At 58.7% G+C, this 22,086-nt stretch overlaps 1 protein-coding gene across 1 annotated transcript in view; it reads right to left on the reverse strand.

Moving 5' to 3' along the window:
* EXD3 (exonuclease 3'-5' domain containing 3) overlaps window positions 1–22,086 on the reverse strand; it is a 286,804-nt gene that overhangs the window by 7,712 nt on the left and 257,006 nt on the right. Inside the window, 1 exon segment of the mRNA XM_062616053.1 lies at window positions 3,263–3,356. Coding sequence (XP_062472037.1) covers window positions 3,263–3,356 — 94 coding nt within the window.

A 22,086-nucleotide genomic window follows, 5' to 3' on the forward strand; every position in this document is an offset into this window, starting at 1 on the left:
TACCCACAGCCCTGCAGTGGGATTTATATGAGCAAATGAAACTCTTCTGAAGAAGGGGAGCTGGGAGAGCACAACCTGTGGAGCCTGGGGCATATTTCTGGCCAATCTTACCACTGCAGCTCCCGCTCCCCACCCACGTCCTACTCAGGACAGACAGGAGCATGTTCCCATCACCCTGCTGCACCCTGGAGGGAAGGGAGCCTAAATCTGGTCTGAGGGTGAAGGGGGCTGAGGAGTCCCTTGGGGACCTGTCCCCTTCCCTGCAGAAGCATGCAGAGCAGCCTGAGCCATCTGGGGTGCCTTGGCCTTTCCAACATGCTGAGTCTGGTGTGTGTTCCTGGGACAGCAGAGGCATCACCCACCCTTCCCACATGGCAATGAGACAAGCAGGATGCTCACAGCAAACCAAACGCTGTACATCAGGAAACAACCCTGCATTCAGCCTTCAGGCTCTGGGCACTTCAGGCTCTGGGCACCAGGGCACTGATGGCTCTTCCAGAGGCCATCAGTGCCCTGGTGAAGGGGAGTGGGTCCCGCCAGCCCCTGCCCTCAGCCCCTGGGTAGTGGCTGTAGCAGAGGGACCTGCCACTGTGCTGGGGTCACCCTGGCTCGGAGCTCCAGTGAAGCCTTCCCCACACTGTGGTCTTGAGCTCTTCCTCCCACTGCCTGTGCCTGCCCTGTGGAGCTGAGGGCCACAAAAGAGACCCTGGGCCACTTCTGGCTGGTGGTGGTGGGGGGAGCCCTGCCAGCCCCACGCCAGCCCCACAGCACTGCTCCTCCAGCTGCCCACGGGGCTGATGGGGCTTATCCTGCCCCTGTGGGATGTGATGCTGGAGCAGAAGACAGGTAGTGCACGTGTCACTGCTCTCAAGTACCACCTCTGTTGGCTGGTAAGGGAGGATGCTCTCCCAGCCTGGAGATACCCAGGGTGCTGCACTGGGGGCCCTGAGCACCCTTGGCTGCTGTTCCTGCTCCTCCACCTCTCTGCAGCACGGAGCAGAGGCTCCAGCGTGCCTGGGGAGCAGTGTGGCCAAAAAGGAAAGCAGGACCAGTTGTTTTTATGCTTCATAAAACGGTTCAGATGCGAGGGGTGATGCTGTGGTTAAATCAGCCTTTTCTGCTTGGCAAATCCCAATGAGATCAAATGTGCTACATCTCTGCCCTTCCCAGGGACGAAGTTCCAGCTGGCAGAGCATCCCCTGAGCACCAGGCCCTGTGCCAGCAGGTTTTACCACACTGACTAAGCAAGAAGCTTCCCCCAGCCAGAACCTGTGACACATCCATCCCCCTGGGTCATCTAAGAGCCCACACACTGTCAATGGCCTCCTACAAGTTATTGCCTGTGCCACGTGGTGACCCCAGCCTTTCTCTGCCCCATCCCTTCTGCTCAAAGCATCCCACTGGGAAACAGGCATCATGGGGCAAAGCTGTCTGGGCTTGAAGCTGTTTCCTGCACTTCCATCAAAGCCCTCATGCAGGGAGAATGCGGCTGTGTCAGGGAAAACGTTCCCTAGGAGCTGGGAAAGTCCTAGGTGTGAGTTGGAGTGAGCTATTACAGGATGAATAATTTGCCTTTCATCACTTGGAAGCCCTGCCATAAAAATCAGGAGCCAAATGGAGCGGCACACAGGCCTGGGCTCTGCAGTCAGCACGTGAGCAGCCCCAGGCTGGTCCTGCAGGATCACTGTCATCACACCCTTCCCCTGTTTCTCTTCCACAAAATTTGACCCGCAGTGGGACATTCTGAGGACAACCCAGTTGAGGTCATGCTGATGCTCACAATCCCTGCAGCCTCCAGCAGGATCTAACTAGAGATGGAAACCCCAGGATGGCCAGAGCTCTGGGGCACAGGGAACCCCCCCGGCAAGTCCCCAGGGGTCCTCACTTTGGATCAGGTGCCCAGGAATCACAGTTTCTATTTTATGCATCCATTGCAGCAAAACATCAGCCCTCTGAGGATGTTGTAGCATCTTCTGTCCCTGACTGCTCCATGCTCCCCAACCAGGTCGTGCCTGATGTGGCTGGTGCAGCAGACTGGTCCCTCCCTGTGAGACCCCCAAGGACATGGAGGACCCAGTGAGAGGCTGCATGACACGATGGGGACATGGGGTGTTGCAGACACGATGTAAAGTTAAAGCAAGCTGGTCCCTGAAGACTCCACACGGAGCAGCAATGATGCTGGTGCCGTGTGAGACGCTGCAGGTCCATCATCCCCATCCCAAAGGGGGAAGGGGAAACCGCTCACACGCTGAGCACAAACCACAGCATTGCTATTTCCCATACTCTGGAACTGGCTGAACAGGCCCGGCTGGTCGCTGGGTACACACGGCAGTGCCCTCACCAGAGGAACTGCTGCGGAGAGTGGCCTGGCCTCCTGGGCTCCCAGGCTGCTGGCACATGGGAAAAGCCACCCCACCGCGTCCTGCAAGCCCAGAGCCACCAGTGCGGCTCCCAGCAAAGCTGCAGCCAGCCAGGAGCACCCGCAGCCGCTCTCGCATGGCTCTCTCCTGTCAAGCAGATGGGGAAACCGAGGCACTGGAAGCAGCAAGGGCTGGGGCAGAGCCTGCGCTGGGGCAGAGCAGTGAGAGGGGCACGTTCCTGCTGTGCCTGCAGTGGGTGTCACTGACCAGCAAACCACAGTTCCCCGTGGGGAGGGGTGTCTGCAGGTCAGTGCAGCTTGGGGCAGGGCACAGAATAAGCCTGGTTTGTGTTGGAAGGGACCTTAAAGCTCCTCCAGCTCCAGCCCCTGCCACGGGCAGGGACATCTTCCACTAGAGCAGCTTGCTCCAAGCCCCTGTGTCCAACCTGGCTTTGCATGGAAGAGCCCTCCTCCCTCCCGAGCCCGCCAGGCAGGAGGCTCTGACTCACTCCTGCAGCCTGACCTAGTTTGGGAGGCACCGTGCAGGTGAGAGGCACCATCCGCAGCACCAGCCAGGAGGCATCTCACAGCCCAAGCTGAGCTTTCACCAAACCACCCTGGGCTGCGAACCCTACGCACAACCCGGTACCTGCAGGGCAGTAAGGGGCAGCTGGGGTGGCGGGCTGGGGGCGGTGCACTCAGAGTGCATAAGCTCAGGCGGGCACAAAGTGGGTTTGAACAGCTCTGTGCAGCAGGGTGGTGGCAGGAGACTCCATTCTCCCCTCTGAGAGAACCCCAGTCTGAGTGGGATGGCCTCAGTCCGCCATGGGCAGCGCATCCCAGGTGGGAGTGGACAGGTTGGGGTCAGAGCATCGCTCCCACCATGGGCACCCACGCACTTACCTGTGCTGCCAGCCCCTGGCGCCTGCCTGCTGTCCTCCACCAGCTGCCTCATCTTCTCCCTTGAGACCTTCAGGTACTTGTCACAGTTGCACACCTGCAAGAAGAGAGAAAGGGAGGTCAGGGGGATGGCATCTGTGCTCTCTGAGCATCTCCTGCCACACCAGGCATCCCCAGAGGCTGTCGGGGTGTGGGTGCCCCACACCTCAGCAGGACATGGGGCAAGGCCTGTCCCACCAGGGCGGGTGGCAGAATGGCACCAGACACAAATTTTGGGGTTCACGAGCCACAAGAACCTCCTCTCCAGAGGCTCTCCATCTTTATGCTGCTTAGCCACATCTTCATGCCAGGCTGGCAGTGCTGCAGTCCACCCCAGGTAGCCCTCACTACCCAGCCCTATACGATGCCAGAAAACACCAGCAATGGAGGTTACCTACAAACATCAACCAAGATTTGTCCTCCCTTGTCTCACAGACGCTCGGAAGGATGGCTGCAGACCCCGAGATATGCTGGGGTCTTGGCTCGCTCCACTCAGCCCAGCTCTGCCACAGCACCACAAGCACCAAGTCGCATTTTCTACATCTTTGGTTTGCCAAAATGTGCCCAGAGAGGTCACTGAGCATCTGCACATGCTGGGTGCTGCCTTCTGGGGAAGCAGACCCCTCAAGGAGCAGATCAAACCCCACTGAGGAGCACCTGAGCTGGGTGCCATGGGCTGCACCCAAAAGCAGCAGACACCAGATCTGCTGGGCAGCGTGCACCCAGCTCCAACAGCTTCCCTCTCCTCTCCCTGCTTGGGCTGGAGCTGGGTGCTGGCATGTGCTGCAATACCTCTCATCAGCTGCTTGCTCTTAGGGGCTGTTTTCTGCTTGCAGAGCGTTTCCAGCACGCTGCACCCAAGGCAGGCAGGGAGTGAGGTGCACGACTTCACCCACCAGAACAAGATCCCTGCCTGGGGCTTCGCTCCAAACCCTGTTGAAACCAGAGAGGTTTTTGCACCTCCCGAGAGGCCCGAGTGCGGCCCCGCGGCTGCTCTGCTGGTTTGCAGTGCGCTGGCTGCAGCAGCGCTGGGTTCACAGCCAGGTACAGCGATGCCCCTGCTTCCCACACAGCTGCCTGCGGGAGCACGGGGGGAGGATGATTTGTTTGAAAATGAGCTTGCACCATGTCCCTGCTGCAGGGCAGAGCTGCAGGAAGGTTGTTTCCACCAGCAGCCGCCACATAACCAGCACACGCTCCCCAGCCCCAGCATGATTTGGCCAGAAGTTGAAGATGCTGCTCCAAAGCTCTGCTCTGGAGCCCGGCTGAGAGAGCTGGGCTGGGGCAGCCTGGAGAAGAGAAGGCTCCTGAAGGTGAGACCTGAGAGCAGCTCCAGTGCCTAAAGGGGCTGCAGGAAAGCTGGAGAGGGGCTTGGGACAAGGGCCTGTAGGGCCAGGCCAAGGGGAATGGCTTTAACCTGCCCGAGGGGAGACTGAGATGAGCTCTTAGGCAGAAGCTCTTCCCTGTGAGGGTGCTGAGGCGCTGGCACAGGGTGCCCAGAGAAGCTGTGGCTGCCCCATCCCTGGCAGTCCCTTCCAGAGAGGTCCCAAACCATGCGGTTACCAGGATGGGTGCAGCAGGGATACAAAGGACAAACAGCCCTCCCTGCCAGGCATGGACATGCACCCTGTGTGGACATAGCCTCATTTCCCCTTCATCACAACCCCAAAATCTACCTCAACAGCCCCCCCTTGGTTGTTTGGCGCCAGCATGCTGGGCAGGAGGGGCTTCTGGCTCCCCCTCAGATGCAATGAGCAACCTCAGGCAAACTTCTCTGCTTCCCCAAGCTTCATCTCCATTGTAAACTAGGGACACCCCCTGGGTCAGGCTCGCCCTGGCAGCCCAGGGATAACCTGGCATTTCCCACTCCCCTGGGGCTGCCAGACACTTACTGAGAGGCTCTGTGCCCCACACCAGCTCCCAGCCTCCGGGCCTTCACCACCTCAGCTTCCCCACAGCACAGGGCAGGCGCAGGAGCCAGATCAGCCACTCAGAGCAGTGCCAATTAGCGGTAATAAAAAATTGCAATTAATTGTTCTAATGCCTTGCCAAAAGGAGCCAGAGGAGATGCAGCGAGCGGGGCAGCCTGCCTCCTCCATGGGCCCAGCTGAGCCTGCCATGCAGGGGCCAGTGGTGGCCTCAGGCTCCATGCTCAGCTCCAGCCTTGGGACACGGCTCCCACAGTCATCTGCATCTGAATGCCACCACCTGGGGATGTGGAGCAGTTTTTGCATGGATCTTGCTGTTATTTTAAGGCTAGGGAAGCGGGGAGCCTCTCTGCTGGGGAAGGGATGGGTTGTTGCTCCTTGGGAAGGTTTGGCTTCTCCACATCCATCATGACAGGATTAGTTGTGGCCCCATGGAGTGGGGTGGATGTAAGGGCAAAAATCTCCCTGGCAGTGAGACGGTGGCTCCTCGGAACACTGCCACTGCTGTTAGCAGGGGCTACGACCCATTAGCAAACACGTCCCCTACACAACATCAACCCCGCAACATCTCAGGGTCCCCTGTGCCTGGCTCGGGGTGGGGGCAGCGGCTTCTGCCCCACACCCCAGCGCTGCCCCAGGGACGCTGCGACGGGAGTCCCCGCTCACACGGTCCTGCCTGGCCAGCGCCCGGTGTGAGTGCGGGGCCATGGGGGGGAAAGGGGCTCAGGTGGTGGGGAGGGGGCCGGGGGCTGCAGCCCGCGCCCCCGTCAGAGGCGGTGGCCGGTGCCCCGCGGGCCGCAGGGTGGCCGCGGGCACAGCCCGGGGGAGGAGCAGCGCCGCCGTTCTCACGCTGGGGCAGCCGGTGCCAGCGCACGCTGAGTCACCGGTAAATCCCAGCCGAGATCTGCTCTGCCCTCTGTGAAATGGATCTTGGCTGCACCCCCGCTGAAGCAATCCCGGCGCTCGGGAGCCATGGCGGGCGCACTTTCCCACGGCAGCCCGGCTTCCAGCGCCCCGTGTGAACCAGCCCCTGCCCGGCCGGGCGCGGGTGCCCCTGGCACGGCACAGCCAGGGCAAAGCGGGGCGAGAACGCCCCTGCTCTGATGCCCCTGCGCTGCCCATTGGGGCTGGTGCTGAATCCTGGCTGCCTGGGCGGGGGGCGATGGATGTGACACCTCCCCTGCCTCCCCGGGCTCTGCTCGCCATGTCCTTATCAAGGATGAGGGTGGTGTCCTCTAATCTTTACTGGAACAGGAGCACAAGTGTGATGAGGAACGGCTGAGGGACCTGGGGGGTGGCGGTTTAGTCTGGAGAAGGCTCAGGGGGGACCTGATCACTGCCTACAAGTGCCTGAAAGGATGGAGCCAGGGGGGGCTGGGCTCTGCTCCCAAGGAACAAGGGATGGGACAAGAGGAAAGGGCCTCAAGCTGCACCAGGGCAGGTTTAGATGGAGCTGAGGAACAATTCCTGCCCCAGAGGGTGCTCAGGCATTGGAACAGGCTGCCCAGGGCAGGGCTGCAGTCACCGTCCCTGCAAGTGTTCACACAGCGTGGAGACGAGGCCTCAGTGCCATGGGGCAGTGGTGGCCTTGGCAGTGCTGGGGTAAGGGTTGGACTGGATGAGCTTAAAGGGCTTTTCCAACCTGGCTGATTCAGTGATTCTGTCATTCTAAGGACGAGGAGGGTGCAAGGCGCATGTCCCCACCACACTGCCTGGCACTGGGGCTGTCCCTGTCTGCGTGGCCAAGGACCGGGCAGGTGAAACATCCTTTTGCAATGCTGGCAGCCCATCTGGTGCTTGTTGCTGTTTAGGACAATCCCAGCCTCTCCCAGCCCTCCTGGGTGGGGATTTCACCAGCAGTGACGCATGAACCTCCTGGGACTCGGACTGGATGCTTCAGCCCAGAGCTCTGAGGCCATCTCACCATCCTGCCCCCTTGCTGCGCCTCCACCCAGGAAGCCAAGCAGCTCAAAGAAAACTTGAGTCCAGCACGCAACAGGGTCTCAAAAAGGGCACCAGGAGCCAGTGTGAGCTTGGCCAAAGATGGCAGCAGGAGCTCAGCTGGAAGTCCGTAGGCTGGTGCCCAACATACGTGGAAGAATCTGAGCAGTTCAGGCAGCAGTGCAGTGAGTTTTGATACCCCTGAAAGCTAGATCTCCAAAGCAGTACAGAATGCATCTTGGTGATGCTGAGCTCTGCCCAGAGGAGCCATCCCCAGAATGGTCCCTGGGCACACAGGGCTCCTTCCACCAAACGTCATGTGCCAGTGTCACTGAGGGATGTCCTTGGCAGGGGTTTTACCAGTGAGACACAACCCTCTGCCTGGCGAGCTTCTGGCTTGGGAAATCCTCAGTGTACCGGAATCAGCTGTGAAGGACAACAGGGCCCAGCGTGAACTCTCTGGGGCAATCCAGGGCAGCTCATGTCAGGACAATTCCTTGGGCGTCTTCCGCTGCTGTATCACAGGACTATTCAACAGCCACCTGGAGTGATATCTCTTTTCCTACTCACCGCCTACCCTCTTCCCTTTCTTTCTCTCTCTCCGAGATGGATATCATCTGGTGAAAGGGCCACTCCTCCGGATGGAGGCTGCAGCTCTCATTTCAGTTGTGAAAGCATGGTCCTTGAGCACTGAGAGTTTCTTTCAGGGACTTAGAGATGAGAAACCTCCCCAGAGGAGGCGTGCAGGATGCCGAGGCTCAGCAGCTCTCTCCCTAGCACAGGCTGCCCATGTGCAGCCTCCAAGTCCAGGAGATACAGACAGGTCTGCCTCCAGCAGATCTGCTCATCACCCAAAGCAGAGAGCACCCAGAAGGGAGGGAGATGGTGGGAAGGACAGTGAAAGAAAACCGGGTAACAAATTCCAAACACAAGCCAGGACTTTGATCATGCTCAACCTGCTCTAGTGGAAGGTGTCCCTGCCTGTGGCAGGGGCTTAGAACTGGCTGAGCTGTAAGTTCCCTTCAACACAAACTATTCCATGGTTCCATGACCTGCCCACAGGTGTATTTTCACATGCTGTTCCCAAGTCTCCAGCTCCTCCTTGCTGCACTCTTTGACCTTCAGACACTCCTCTTCCTCCAGCCCGATTCCTCTCTGACCTGCAGTGCCTTCAAGGTCCTTGCACAAAGAACAGACACCTCAGCAGTGCGACCAGAGCTCCCCACACCCTATAGTGCAGGGACCAACTCTGGCTGCAGAGCAGGCCCTGGCACAGCTGCACCTCCAGAAGCGTTTCAGAAAGCAGCTCACTGGGAAACCCCTTTATGCCAACAGCTTTTCTCATTGCCCTTCTTATCACCAGCACCTGGGAAGCATAAAGGTGCACACTCCTGCTCCTGCTCTGTCCTCGGGGACCAGCAAACCCACCCAATCAGCAGATGGGATGCATGGCTGCGTTAGCCTGGTCCTTCCAGGGAATGCCTGGTGCATACAAGTCTTGAGCAGCCACCAAAACCTGGGCAGCCCCATCTGCCAATGAACACAGCGAGAGCCGTGCCAGGAGATGAGCCGTGATGGTCCCACATGGGGGTGCAGCCCATGCACCCCCCTCCAGACCTGCCTCCACAATGAGCACCAGTGTTTTTACGCCGATCAAGCTAAGTAACATGCTCTGGTGGAAACAGGGCTGCTGGTGGGTTCCTGGCATCGTACAGGGGCATTTTGGTTCACAAAGAGGGAAGGGCTCTGTTTATTGAATCATTAAGATCACTTCCCTCATCACCAGCCAGGTACTCTGAGAGCAAGTGCTGACCTAGCCCAACCCTGCTAAGCTGGTAAGATGACATGGGATCCCATGCCAGCCTGGTACTGCGTTCCCACTGCTTTCTCTGCTCCCGCTTTGCTATTAGTCATCCATTTCTGGAAGGTTTCTCATGCATAATAAAGTGTTTCAACACTTGCATAAGCCAGCTCTTCTCACCAGGAGTGACCCGCTGCATTTCCCAACACTTTCCTTAGGCAGTCCTTCCGACTGCCATGAAATACAGAGTTAGAACATGAAGTTTTCTATCCCCCTCGGAGGCAAAAGGTGTGGGAAATCGAACAGATAAGAATGCCTTTAATTAGTATCATTTGCATAAGCTCTGGGAAAGGCTCACCTGACAGCTAGAAGGGCCTTGCTTGTCTGGGAGCACCAGCCATGGGCACTGAAATGGGCAGATTAGCGGAGCTGTGCTGCTGACCAGACTGGGGAGATGGGAGGTGATGGAGCCCCAGAGGCTCTATGGACACCCCAGCTCCCACTGTCTCCTTGTCAGGGCACCCCAGCTCCCTCTGGTTTCCTTTTTGGGGCTCCCCCCATCTCCATTTTCACCTGCCAGTTTGCAGCTGCTCCAAGTGAGAGACGAGGATGTGAGTTTTAGGTTGCAGAGGTCCATCTGCCCTGCCCTAGATGGGAGGGAAAGCACAAGCACATCACCGGGTACCACGTGGAGGCTGCCAGAGCGGGCTCAGCATCCGGTAGACATGGGACCTGGGTGCTGTGATCTCTGGTTTTCGCTGTGCAGACGGCTGCAGGTCCCTAACCACAAACCCCATCCCGCTGTCACTGCTGTGGGTACTCGGCGCCTAATGTCAGCTGCACTGAAAGCCTTTTTCAGTACCTCAAGGCCTTTGCAGTGATGAGAATCTCACCTGACATTGCACCGAAACCCACATGCAAAGCTGAATTTCCCAGGGGAAAAACAGTGATGCTCACCCCCCCCCGCCACACACGTCCCCCCTCAGATCCCTCCGTCTCCTCCAGCTGCCTTTCATCCGGCTCAAGTCTCACTTGCTCGTGTTTGCTCCCAGCAGGGCTGTGAGCTGCTGAGATAGGGGCTGAGCTCCTCCAAAAACCTGGAGCTGCCCCAGCACCCTTGACCCAACCTTCACCGTAGCTGCAAGCCCTGTTTATACAGCACCCAGCGCAGTGGGGTGCTGCTCCAGGACAGGCTCCCAGGGCTTACAACGACTTTAATAACAAAGCCAAACCAGCAATAACTGCCTTATAATGAGGTTATGCAGCATCGCTGGAGCCTTCGTTTTAGGGTGAGCTTGGTGCCAGGAGCTGCCAGGGGCAAAGCTGTCCCTTCCCACCCTCCTCCCTGCCTGACCACCAACGCCTCCTCTCCCCCCTGTGCCAGCACTGCCTTCCTGCCTGCATGAATGTGCTTTATATCCACCCCTGGGGTGCGCGTTAACCCTTCCTGGGTGTGCAGACCTGCACCATGCAGCTCCAGGGCACACACTCCTGCCCCAGTTTGATTTGAAGCAACTCAATGGAGCCTGTGCCATGGCAGGAGAAGGGTTAACTTGCCCTGCTGCCCACAGTGCAGCTCATTGCTGCTCCTCTTCATCAACTGGTGGTGAGAGCTCAGCTCTTGGCCAGAGGCTGCTGGAGGCTGCTAAACCGGAGGGCTGGGGAAACAACCCAACCTGAGCTCTGAAGACACCCCAGCACTGGAAGCAGAGTGAGGGGCCGTGTCCTTTCAGCTCATCCGAAAGGATCTCACCCACAAACTGACATGCAGGTGGAAATCTGGCTGCCAAGCACCCGCTAGGCCTTCAGGAGCATCACATTTTGGCATCAGAAAAGGAAAGAAAGGGTCACAGAGATGCATTTTCTGAATGTTAGAGTCAGAGCCCTGGCAACTGCAAAGGACTGAAGCTTTTCTTTCTATAGATGAGTCCAACACTCAGATCATTAACAGTCAGGCACAGCACTGCTCTTTGTTACCCGAAAGTATGCTGGCCATGCTGGAAGCTGTTTCCTGCCTGACACAGGTCCCACGAAACCCCAGTGCAGGATGCGAACCTCAGCCCCATTGCTGCATCTTCCTGCTGAACATGCAGCATGTTGGGGGCTTCATCCTCCACTCCCAGTGCTAGACAAGCTTTAGGAAATTATTATGTATTAAGCCAAAAGCTACTCATTCCTGCTCCTTCCTGGCAGCTGCTCATCCTCTGGGTGAGGTCCTGGGACCCTCTCTGCTTGCCCGTATTGAGCCCTTGAAGCTGTGTCTGTCTGGAAGCCATGCCCCAAAAGCTCTCAAATTCCCCCCCCCCCGAGCAGTTTTCCACCCAGTACAAGTGGCTGAGGCTACTCTGGGCCAGGTGGCTGCATGACTCTGCTCCTCCATGGCCATCTGCTCCACGAGCATCCTCACCCTCATCCCTGCTGCCTCCTCTCTCCCTGGGAGGGTGATGGGGGCCGATGGCTCCGGCCAGCAGCAGTGAGAGGTGTGTGCGAGCAGGGCAGGGCTGGAGGCAGTGACAGGGGGGAGCGGGCAGGGGCAGGGCTGACCGGGGAAGTTGGGCTCATGTTTCAGGTTCTATTTCTGCCTGGGAACCCGGGCCTGCCCGTGGGGCAGTGCGGGGGCCCCCGGGGCCGCTGGAGCCAGACACCATCGGCGCTACCTGCCCGTCCCTGCCGGCGTGCTTCACCTCGGGGTGGAGGGCAGCATCTGCTGAGGCACTGGGACATCGCACCCGTGCCCTGCCTGGTCCATGGTGTGGGGTGGCAGGAGGGAAGGAGCCTTGTCCTCTGGGCATGGCTCACTGCAGGCCAGGCTTCCCTGCAGTCCTCCTGCCACGCTGGGGCTGGAACACTTCATCACAGCTAACCCCGGGAGATGTGGAGCAGCCCTCGCATGCTCCCCATGCCATCTACAGCAGGTACACATGTCCCTTCTCAAGCCTGGCCTTAAATCCATGCCACAGGGGGTAGGATGCTCAGCGCTCGGTGGGAGCCCCTGTAGTCCCCCCTGGTAGCTCCCAACCCACACCATGCTCTGTGGCAACCAGTGTCCATGAGCACGCAGCTGCACCAGAACCATCACCTTTTACTAAACCCGAATAAACGCGACTTAGTGGCCATAGCTGCAGAGGCACGGAGTCTTGAGCAGCCCGAGGAGCGGGTGCAGCCTGCGGGCTGGCCCAGGGCCGAGACTGCACTTAGGTACCCACAGGCAGGCTCCCCACATGGAGCCTGTCCCCTCATCGTGGGCACCCCCAGTGCGAATGGGGATAAAGGCAGGGGGAGGGAGCCACCCCCCCCCCCCCCTTCCCCACGCGGCTTTAACCGGTGCGAGAGGAGAAACCGCTGCAGAGAAGGGGATCCAAAGGCGGCAGCCAACAGGCAGCGTGAGAAAGGAGCCGTGCGCGCGCCCGGAGCGCTCTGCCCGCGCCGCCAACAACGGCCCGGGCAGAAAAACCGGTTCCGGGGGGCGGAACGGGCTGGAGGGGGCAGGGGCGGCTCACCCCGAGCGCCCCCAGCCTGCGGAACGAGCCGGCCCCTGTGAGCCTGCGGCTGCGGGGCTCGCTGCCCCCTTTCCCAGGGGGAATCCTGCCCTGCCCCAACCCACCCCGCCAGGAGGGGCGCATCCCCAGCCTAAGGCCACCCCCAGGCAGGGCCTCATAGAGTCTCAGAATGGTTTGGCTTGGAAGGGACCTTCAAAGCTGCCCTGGTCCGATGGCCCTGCACCACTGAGCAGGGACATCTTCATCAGGCTGCTCAGAGCCACGTCCAGCCTGGCCTGGAATGTCTCCCGGGATGGGGCATCCACCACCCCTCTGCAATCTGTGCCAGTGTTTCACCATTCATCCTCTCACTGTAAATTTCTTCCTCACATCCAGCCTCAATCTCCCAATTTTAGTTTAAAACCATCACTCCTCATCCAGGCTGAGCTCACCCCCAGGTAGTGGCTCGTCCTTAGGCTGAGCTCACTGACAGGCTGGGCTCATCCCTGGCCTGAGCTCACCCCACAGGGTGCAGGGATGTGCTGTGCTGCCAGCCAGGCTCTCCAGGGCCATGCATGGGTGGGAATGCTGGGCAGGTGCCCACTGGAATTGGTGCTGCTGCCAGCAGTGTGGCTGTGGCAGGGGAGGGACGCAGCACGGTACTGAGAGAGGTAATGAGACATTGGCAGGGCCCATGGACCCACCTCCTCACCCCGATCGCACCCGTGGGATGTCTGTCCCTCACAGGAACATGTCCCACAGGCACACTTGGGCAGAAGGATGGGTTGGTTGAAGATGGGGTAAGCCTGGGTACACAAACCAGCTTCAGCACGGTCCAGCAGCGGGTCCCCTGCCCTGGACACAGCCACGTGTGCTAGATGCGGCCCTTTGGTTGCATGGCAGTGTTAGGACATGCTGGGGGCTGGATACTTTCATTTTGAAGCAGAAGCTTCAACCCTGCAGGAATCAAAGCCGCTGTCATGCTCATCAGGGAGAGCTGCAGCTTCCCTGCACCCGAGGAGTGCAATTCCCTCCAGCTCTGGCTCTGCACATCAATCCAACTGCCCCAGACCTGCTCCCCATGGAGGTGAGCCACAGCCTCCCATCAGGCTGAGCTGGACCTGGCCTGCCACCCCTCACTGCGGGGAGAGGGGAGAGCAGGAAAGGCTCCCCTAGACCTGCCACAGCCAAACTGTTCGCAGCTCTCTCAAACACCCCCCTGCCCACACCAGGAGCAAAGAGAGGGAGAACAAAGCTGTGCCCAGCACATTTCTCTGCCTCGACACACTCGTGAGCCTGTGAAGCTGCTGCTGGGCTGCCAGCACCCACATCGGCTCTGCAGTGGCACACAGGGCTCCAGGTTCCCCAGGTACCTGTCAAAGGGCAGCACTCTCAGCCCTGTTGTCACTCCTAACAGCCTTCTCCTCCTGGATTTAGCTAAACCCCACCCAGTTCTTTTGATCCATTCTCTTTCCCTAGTCAAAGGGTTTGCAATGTTCACTCCTGGGGAGAGCAGTTGAGCACAGCAGCCCCATAAGAGCAAACCCAAACCTGTGCCCTGTGCTTCCACTCAGCCCTACATCAGAAAGCCACGATGAGCAGCAGCCAGCCCATGAGCATACCTGTTTCTCTCATACCCAGTGGCAGTGATGAGAGAAGGAGCAAAGCTTTGGCATCATCTTGGTGGAGACACCCCCAGCCCAGGACTCCCCATCCCATATACAAGGCAGTCTGAAGCTCCAGCTCCATCCCAGAGCTGCGCCCTGCAGGGCTGGGGCAGTGGCAGATCCCTGTATGTGGATGGGAAGTGGTTGGAAGCAGGTTTGACACTTCGCAGAAGGGAAGGAGCGATGCTGGGCTCCTGCAGGGCTCCTGCTGCTGGTGGAGGTTTCCATCCTGCCTCTTGGGATCACACCCTGGGTATGTTTGGCACCCCAAACCCACCGAGATGGTGATGCTGCCCCTGGCAGGCTGTTGGGGGGCTGCTCCTGCTGCAGCTCCTGGCAGCACTGTTGGCATTGGAGGAGGGATGAGGCTCCCCACTCAAGTCTTCAGGGCTGAGCTGCAGGCTGAGGACACCCTGGGTGTCCCTGGAACAGGGAATTTATGCTGGCCTTGCACAGAGCCTGGCACCGCTCCTCGCCTTGGGATGGTCCCTGTGAGCATGGGACAGCTCCAAAACCTGTCACTGCCTGGGCACAAAGTGTGCAGGGATGGAGCCAGGCACGAGGGCCAGGTCGTCCCTTGACATGGTACAAAAGGGTTGCAAACTTTCCTCAGTGAAAGGAAACCTAGAGAGCAGATCAAGGCCTTTAGAACTGAGGGGGAAGAATGAGCTCCATTTGGAAGTTTCCTCTGTAACTGAGGTCCTTGGATGGGAAGCAGTGCCAAGAACTTACTTAGAATGTTTGTGGTTAGTGATTTCATTCTGAGTGGCACAGAGGTACCTGCTCCATTGCACAGGGCTTGCAGCAAGCTGCTCTAGTGGAAGGTGTCCCTGCCTGCGGCAGGGGGGTGGAACTGGATGGGCTTTAAGGTCCCTTCCAACCCGAACCATCCCGTGGTTCTGTGGTTCTATGCACACCCTTGCTTGGCCAAGGAGGGCTCTGGAAGAAGCTGTCAGAGGCATGCAGCCCTGAGCTGGGGGCTCTGGGGGGCAGTGGCTGGCTCATGGGCAGTGCATGGGCAGCCCATGAGGAGGGAGAACACTGAGGGGCACAGGCAGCCCCTGCCAGCAGCCCCACGGCGGGGTGGGTTTCAGGTACACCTGGAGCCGCAGGTGGATTACTCACATCACATCTGCCTTGCTGGCACCACCCCTCCTGGGGTGCTTGGCAGGGCTGGGAAGCCACTGGGCTCCATCCTCAGGCAGTGGCCACCAGCTGGGATGCCCTCGGGGTGATGCTGCCCCTTCCCTCAAGGATGGGCACGTTGCTGGGTTTATCCACACATCTCAACATTGGCCACCTTCCCCAGATGCATTTCACCCCAGAGGGAAGCAGTTGCTGGTGGGGATGCCCCTCACAGGCTCTCAGTGGGGACACAGAGCAAGTATTTGCCTTTTCAGATGCAGTTGTTGCCATTGGTGTCATGATGAGTCAGGACATGCTCTCAGTCACATGGAAATCCCTCGGGGACAGGGGGATTTGCCTCTCCTGAGGTCACTATTCACCAAATGCCATTGTCTTGGTGCTGTCCCCCAGGGATCTCCCCGTCTCAGGGGAAAAGTCTCAGTGATTTTTCATTCCCACTTACTGGCTCCAGCCCAGAGGAGCCATGCCCAGCACTGAACACCCAATCACATCCTGCCTGGCAGCCCTACAGCTCCCAAAGCCCCTCCAAGAGAAGACACCAGCCCCTTCAAACCCATGTTCAACCCCTAGGCTGCTGGAGAGAAGGTTGGAGGAAGTTCATCTTGCCAGCACTAACAGGCTGAAGCCCAAGAAGGTCAGATCCTGCCCTCCCTCAAGCAGTGCTGAAACGTCCCCTGGGGTGGTGGGTGCTCTTGTAGGTTCACACCACATCACGGCCACCTCCACCCCACACAGGTCCCCAGCCCAGGCTGGGCAGCCCCGCTCTCCATCAGCAAGGGGGAAAATGCAGGAGCTTTGGCTGTCCCTCACCATGGCAGAAGGGCTCTGAGAGCCCTGCAGACCCCCAGACAGAGCTTCTGTCCTTGGCCCCAGCCCAGACAGGGCTCGGCAGTGCTCAGCCTCCCAGATGTTCCAGTTGTGGTCATTCACCACATCACCAGAGGCCCCAGGTCAGGAGCAGACCTGCCCATCAACCACCCTTCATTCCTCACAGCCTCTGCTGATGGAGGAGTCCAGGCTCCCCAGGCTTTGCTCTCCTTGCAGCTCAAGGCTCCTCCCTGCTCTGAGTCAAGACGTGTCCTCACAGAGAACAGAAACATCCCATACCCCTGCTTGTGTTCGCTCAAGCACAGGCCAAGGCCTCTGGGATAAAGGTGTTCTTGTGCAGACCCTGCTCATCTCACAGGGCCACTAGGGCCAAGGAAGCTCCCTGACAAACGGAGCAGCAATGGAGGGGATCATGGTGCTGCTGGTCACACGCTCAGCTGGGATGTCACCATGGGAAGGGCCGAATTCGGTGTTGGTCCCTCTGCACAATGCTCCTGGGCAGTTTGGGATGTTCATCCCTGTCACCAAGCCTGAAGGAGCAGAAGGTCCCCACAGGTCTTCTGTGGCCCCTGCTCACGGTACTGCATGTCCAGAGCAGGACAGAGGGGAACACAAGCAATAGGAGCAATTCTAACCCTCAGGACCACCTCCCAGATTCATCCTGCCAGCATCCTTCTCTCTGCACAGCCCCTGAAGGGACTGAAGCTGGACTCGTATGGCTGTAGTGCACAGGCCTTATGCTGCCACAGGGGCCTCAAACTTACTGAGGAAACTTTGGTAGAAGTAGGGTAGAAAAAGTAGGGATTTTGGTGAGGACGAGGCTGGTGCCAGGGACCTTTGGAAGGCTCCCACCATCGGGTGCAATGGTTGTCCTTGGTGGTGCAGCTCATCCCATGGCCTCTGGCAGCATTTCCAGCTCAGAGGAGCTCACAAGGAGCAGCATCTCCTTTGAGAACAACCAAGTGCATCTCATGCTGAGGGAAAATGCCACCTCTCGCAGGACTTCTCCATAAGTGTCTCAGAAAGAGGCCATGTGAGCTGATAACTGTGACCTACGTCCCCTGGGAGCAGCCCAGGCAAGAGCCACAGGAGAGACCTCCGAGACCTTGTGCACTGATTCCCCTGTTCCCAGCCTGACACCTCCCAGACATGATAACACAAGCCCAGAGTGGTGGTGACTTGTGAGGTCACTGTGGTGGGACAAGTGTGCTCCTGGGGGCCCCAACACCTCCACATCTCACACAGCAGGGGGACGAGGAGCTGTCGAGCACCGCATGTGCGTGTCACACCCAGGAGAGGTGAAAAGGGGTAATAACACACACATAAACATGGGGCTGGGTTTTAGGCTTTTGTTGGGCCCAAGAGATTTGCCTTCTACTGTTTCAGTGGCCAACTGGAGGAGGCAAAGCTGGAAGAGACAGCAAGAGGAGTGATCCAGCCCCACCAAAGCAAGTTTTGCTCTTTCACTGATGAACAGGCAAATGGTGGCAAAATAATTTCACCTGTAGAGGAAATGAGTGGGAAACGCTGATGGAGGCAAAGCGGGAAGGAAGGTGTGTGCTTCATTCCTCACATTCCTCCCCAGCTCCCTCGGGATGGTGGCTGCACTCCTCAGGGTCCACCCTGGGTGCCCAGGGACTGAGGATCCTGTCCTGCAGCCTCGCTGGCTCCTCCGGGCAGGGCTGAGCATCTCCCCAGTGCAGGGCAGAGGGATGGGACCAAACTCTGGATCCCACTGGGGTGTGAAAAATGGAACCTTTAATCTATGTGGCCAACCTCTTCAGAATCCCTTGGGTGAAGGTCCCTCAGGCCAGCACTGTGTCCCCGGGTGCCATCCCACTGAACCCCAGCGCCCTGCCATGTGCACCGCTGTCACACTGCATCCTACGGCTCCATGCTGGAGCCTGCTTTGAGCAGCACATGTTGGGCCCATCCAAACACCCACGCGCAGCTGCTGGGATGTGCCCTCCCCTGGACGCTGCACCCTGTCCCCTCTGCAACCCAAAAGCACAGGGACGGCCATGGTGCTGCCGTGCCCCATCCCGTGCGCCCCAGCTCCCCGCGGGCACAGGCGCGAGGGCACGGCGCCAGCAGCTAATGGGAAAGTTCAGGGTCGGGGCGAGCCGCGGGAGAGGCACATAAAGGGCTCATTGTGCATCGGGGCTCGGCTCGCGCGGGGCCAGCGGCTCTACAACAAAACGCAGCCCAGAAATAGGACGAGACACCTTTTTCCCAGGCTGCTGTTAACTCCAATTAAACATCTCGGCACACTCGGGCAGGGCGATGCCTGCACCTCAGCCTACCTCGCCTGCGAAACAGCTCCTCTGGTGCAAGCAGCCTCGCACAAGCTGATCCAGAAAGCTCCGCCTTGGGCCTACAGATGATGTGAACCCATGCACCACGGTGGGCAACTGCTCCAAGACCCCCACCTTTGGGTCCACTTGCAGCCCCTCCTGCAGAGCACAGGTCTGGGTGGGAGAGGCAGGCAGCAGCTGCTCCATGATAGCTCCCAGAGTGGCCTTCACCACCCCAAAATTGCTGTCAGTGAAGGACCATGAGACTGTCTTGCTTATATGTGTCCGTGCAGCATCTGGAAAGGTCAGGGACTCTCCAACCCACTCATGGAATATCACAGAATCCCAGATTGGCTTGGGCTGAAGGAACCTTAAAGCTCACCCAGCTCCAACCCCTGCCACGGGCAGGGACACCTTCCACTAGAGCAGCTTGCTCCAAGCCCCTGTGTCCAACCTGGCCTTGAACACTGCCAGGGATGGGGCAGCCACAGCTTCTCTGGGCACCCTGTGCCAGCGCCTCAGCACCCTCACAGGGAAGAGCTTCTTCCAGCCCTACGGACATTTCACCTCATCCTTACAGCAGCCACAGAGCACAGCCACAGGTTCGATCGTCAGACCTGGAATTCTGGACCTCAGAGCTGCTATTTCGGTAAAGCAAAATCATCCCCGACATTATCACTCTCACAGCCTGTCCGTGGGGCTGCTGGTTCCCCTCCCCAGGCCTGGACCATGGTTTGGCTTCCCTGCTCCAGAGGTTTGGACAGTTAAAACTAACAACAGAAATGCAAACTGATTTGCTCTTTGGGTGCTTTGCGGCGCTGACCCACAGGCAAGGACCAGCAGCACACCTTGCTGTGACAGTTCAGGTGGTCTGAATAACTGCTTCCCCAACCTTTCCATCCCACCTCACCCCCCGCAGCCTTTTCCACACCTGGGCAGGCAGTACTGGGGCTCGGGTTCCTTTTCTGTTCCTGTGGGGAAGCAGAGATGCTCCCATGCTTCCAACTGATCCAGCAATGTCCAAAGCTCAGCAGGCCGGGGGAGATGACCAGCCTTGGGATGCAGAAAGATCCAACCCAAAGCCCATCTCCTTTGGAAATCCCACCCTTTGCTTTCCTTTGTTTTTTCCTGGGAGCAGAAGACAGCCCAGCCCTGTGAGTGGCTTGGAGCTCCTGGCAGGGATTTGCCACTCGCCTACCATGCTCATGGGACTGTGCACCACCAGGGAGAACAGGGTGGCATTGCCACCGTCACCGCAAAGCGAGACTCAGGAACCAGAGCACACAGACTTGAAGTGATCCTGTTGGGAACCCCAGAGAGGCTGGAATTGGTGCCCTGCTATTTGAAAGAGTGAACGAGAAATAAAGAGCACAAAAGAGATGAGCAACAAAGCCAGGAGCTAGCAGGAGTGAGGAGGGGCCTAAGCCAGCAGTAAGGGAACCGTTGGCTTGGAGACATCCCACAGATCACCTGGGTGCCCAGAATGGGGATGGTGGTAGGGAGCTGGCAGAGCTCCACATGCTATTAAACAGACTGGCTGTCAGTTGTAGGAATTCCTCAGCATCTTGTTTCTATCAAGCACAGACCATACCCCAAACCCCCCATCCCTGATGCTCTGATGTCCAACCCAGGCTCATGAGGGACACTGCGGCGCTGAGCTGCTGGCACCGATGGAGCCCATCTGCTGCTTTGCAGCATCTCTGGTTCCACTAGAACGACCCGGTGAGAGCAGCAAACCAAGGATGGGTGGCTCCGGCACTCTGGGGACTTGCAAGTTGGTGGTTTCCCATGTGTAACCGCGCTGAGAACAACAGGCCACCCAGGAAAGGGTTACTACAAAGCTGCCATTCCCAGGTTGCTAAAGCAGTGGGAAGGTGTCATCCCAAAAGGCTCCGATGCAGTGACAGCCCAGGCAATGACACTCGTCATCGGGCAATGCGTGGGGATGGAATTCGGCAAAACTGGTCTCTCCTGCTCCATGGACATTCCAGCTCCCTGCAAGGGCGGAATGAACTGAACTCCCTAACCAAGTACAGCAGCCAAGGGGTTAATGCATGGGCCCCGTGGTTAGGAGAGCAGCAGCAGTGGCTCCAGCCACTGGGCAGGCAATGGCCCCTGTGAAACCTCACCTTGGTGAGGCAACATTGCCCTGTCCCTGGTATCCTCTGGGATGGCATGTGGCAGCGGATGGCAAACAGCATTGGAGGGGCCACAAGCTGTCCCCAGGTCCATGAACACACAGGGTTCATCTTCCCCCTAAGCCACTGCAGCAGGATGGGGTGGGAGCTGGGTTTAGGAAGGAAAAGCAAGGCAGGGCAGGGAGACCTTAAATCCTCCCTGCACAGACTCAGGTTTGCTGCACTGCCCAGGCTCTGTGGGACATGTCAGCTCCTGAATCCTGGTGCACTGATGCCCCAGGTAGCACCATGAGCCCCAGTCCTGACAAAGACACCCTGGGGGGTGACAGCCACGGGGACATGGACTGAGGGCACCCATAATTCAGCAGCACACATAGCAGTGGGACTCACCCCACCTCCTGCACACCTGACCCCAGGTACGGAGTTGGAGTTGTGGCTGCCCCATCCCTGGCAGTGTTCAAGGTCAGGTTGGACACAGGGGCTTGGAGCAAGCTGCTCTAGTGGAAGGTGTCCCTGCCCGTGGCAGGGGTTGGAGCTGGAGGAGCTTTAAGGCCCCTTCCAACACAAACCAGGCTGGGATTCTATGATTCTATGACCTTACCCCCACCCGACCCTGTGACCCACAGCCACTCTGTAGTGCCTCACCGGTGTCCACCATGAGCTGGTGATGGGGGACCAGATCCCAACACATCATCACTGTTTCCCAGGCTCTCCCACCAGTGCTCTCCCCGTGAGGACACGTGTGCCAATGGGATAGCATTGGGGTGTGAGAGGGAAGCAGGGACAAAGGCACTGCTCCTCCTCCTCCTCCCTGCTCCTGGCAAGGCCGGGGACTCCGGCTGGGAAGGGAAAAGGTTCCCAGGGCAAAGGTGTTAAATACCCTTCTCCCGTGCTGCTGTCACCTCGCAGTCCCCGGGGTGTGAGAATCAGACTCTATTATCCCCTCATTAGGAACTAACATACTGTACTAACCTTTTCACATGAAAGCTACGGTCTGTTCACCAACAAAAGCTGACGCTTGGTTCCCAGGAGTGGGAAAACCCAACCCCACAAGCACTTAGCAGGGGCTCTGGGGCCCGAGGGGGAGGATGGGGCTCTGTGAGTGTGGGGCCAGCCAGGCACACAGCCCGCTGGAGGGGAGCAGCATTGGATGGCTGCGTCCCCTTTGCCTGGGAGGGATGGATGGGCTGTGGGGAGGGCTGCAAGGGGGACTCCCTCCCCTGGGCCTTCTGCTGCAGGGAGCCCTTTCTTATCAGACCCAGGGGTCCCTGGGCTGGCAGAGGCCCTTCAGGCACTGGAGCCACCGCAGCTCCTGCCAGGCTCCTCCTAATCTGTTTGCAGGGCTCAGGCTGGTTCTTCCCACAACACTGACCAAAGCAGTTTGGGATTTGCATCAGCTGAAGCTCCCACTCCCCTTCAGGCTGCTTTGAAAGGTGTGAAGCGAGGCTGGGAAAGCATCACTGCGCCAAGGAACTGCCCCCTGCACAACACCCGAGGCCTCAGGTCAGCATCTGGAGTGGCCAGATTAGAGCACAGCAAGCAACGGCCTCCCTGGGAAACGCGGCA

This window comes from Pezoporus occidentalis, unplaced genomic scaffold (assembly GCF_034315485.1).
Source record: "Pezoporus occidentalis ecotype Australia unplaced genomic scaffold, CSIRO_AGI_Poc_V1 ctg187, whole genome shotgun sequence".
NCBI lineage: Eukaryota > Metazoa > Chordata > Aves > Psittaciformes > Psittacidae > Pezoporus > Pezoporus occidentalis.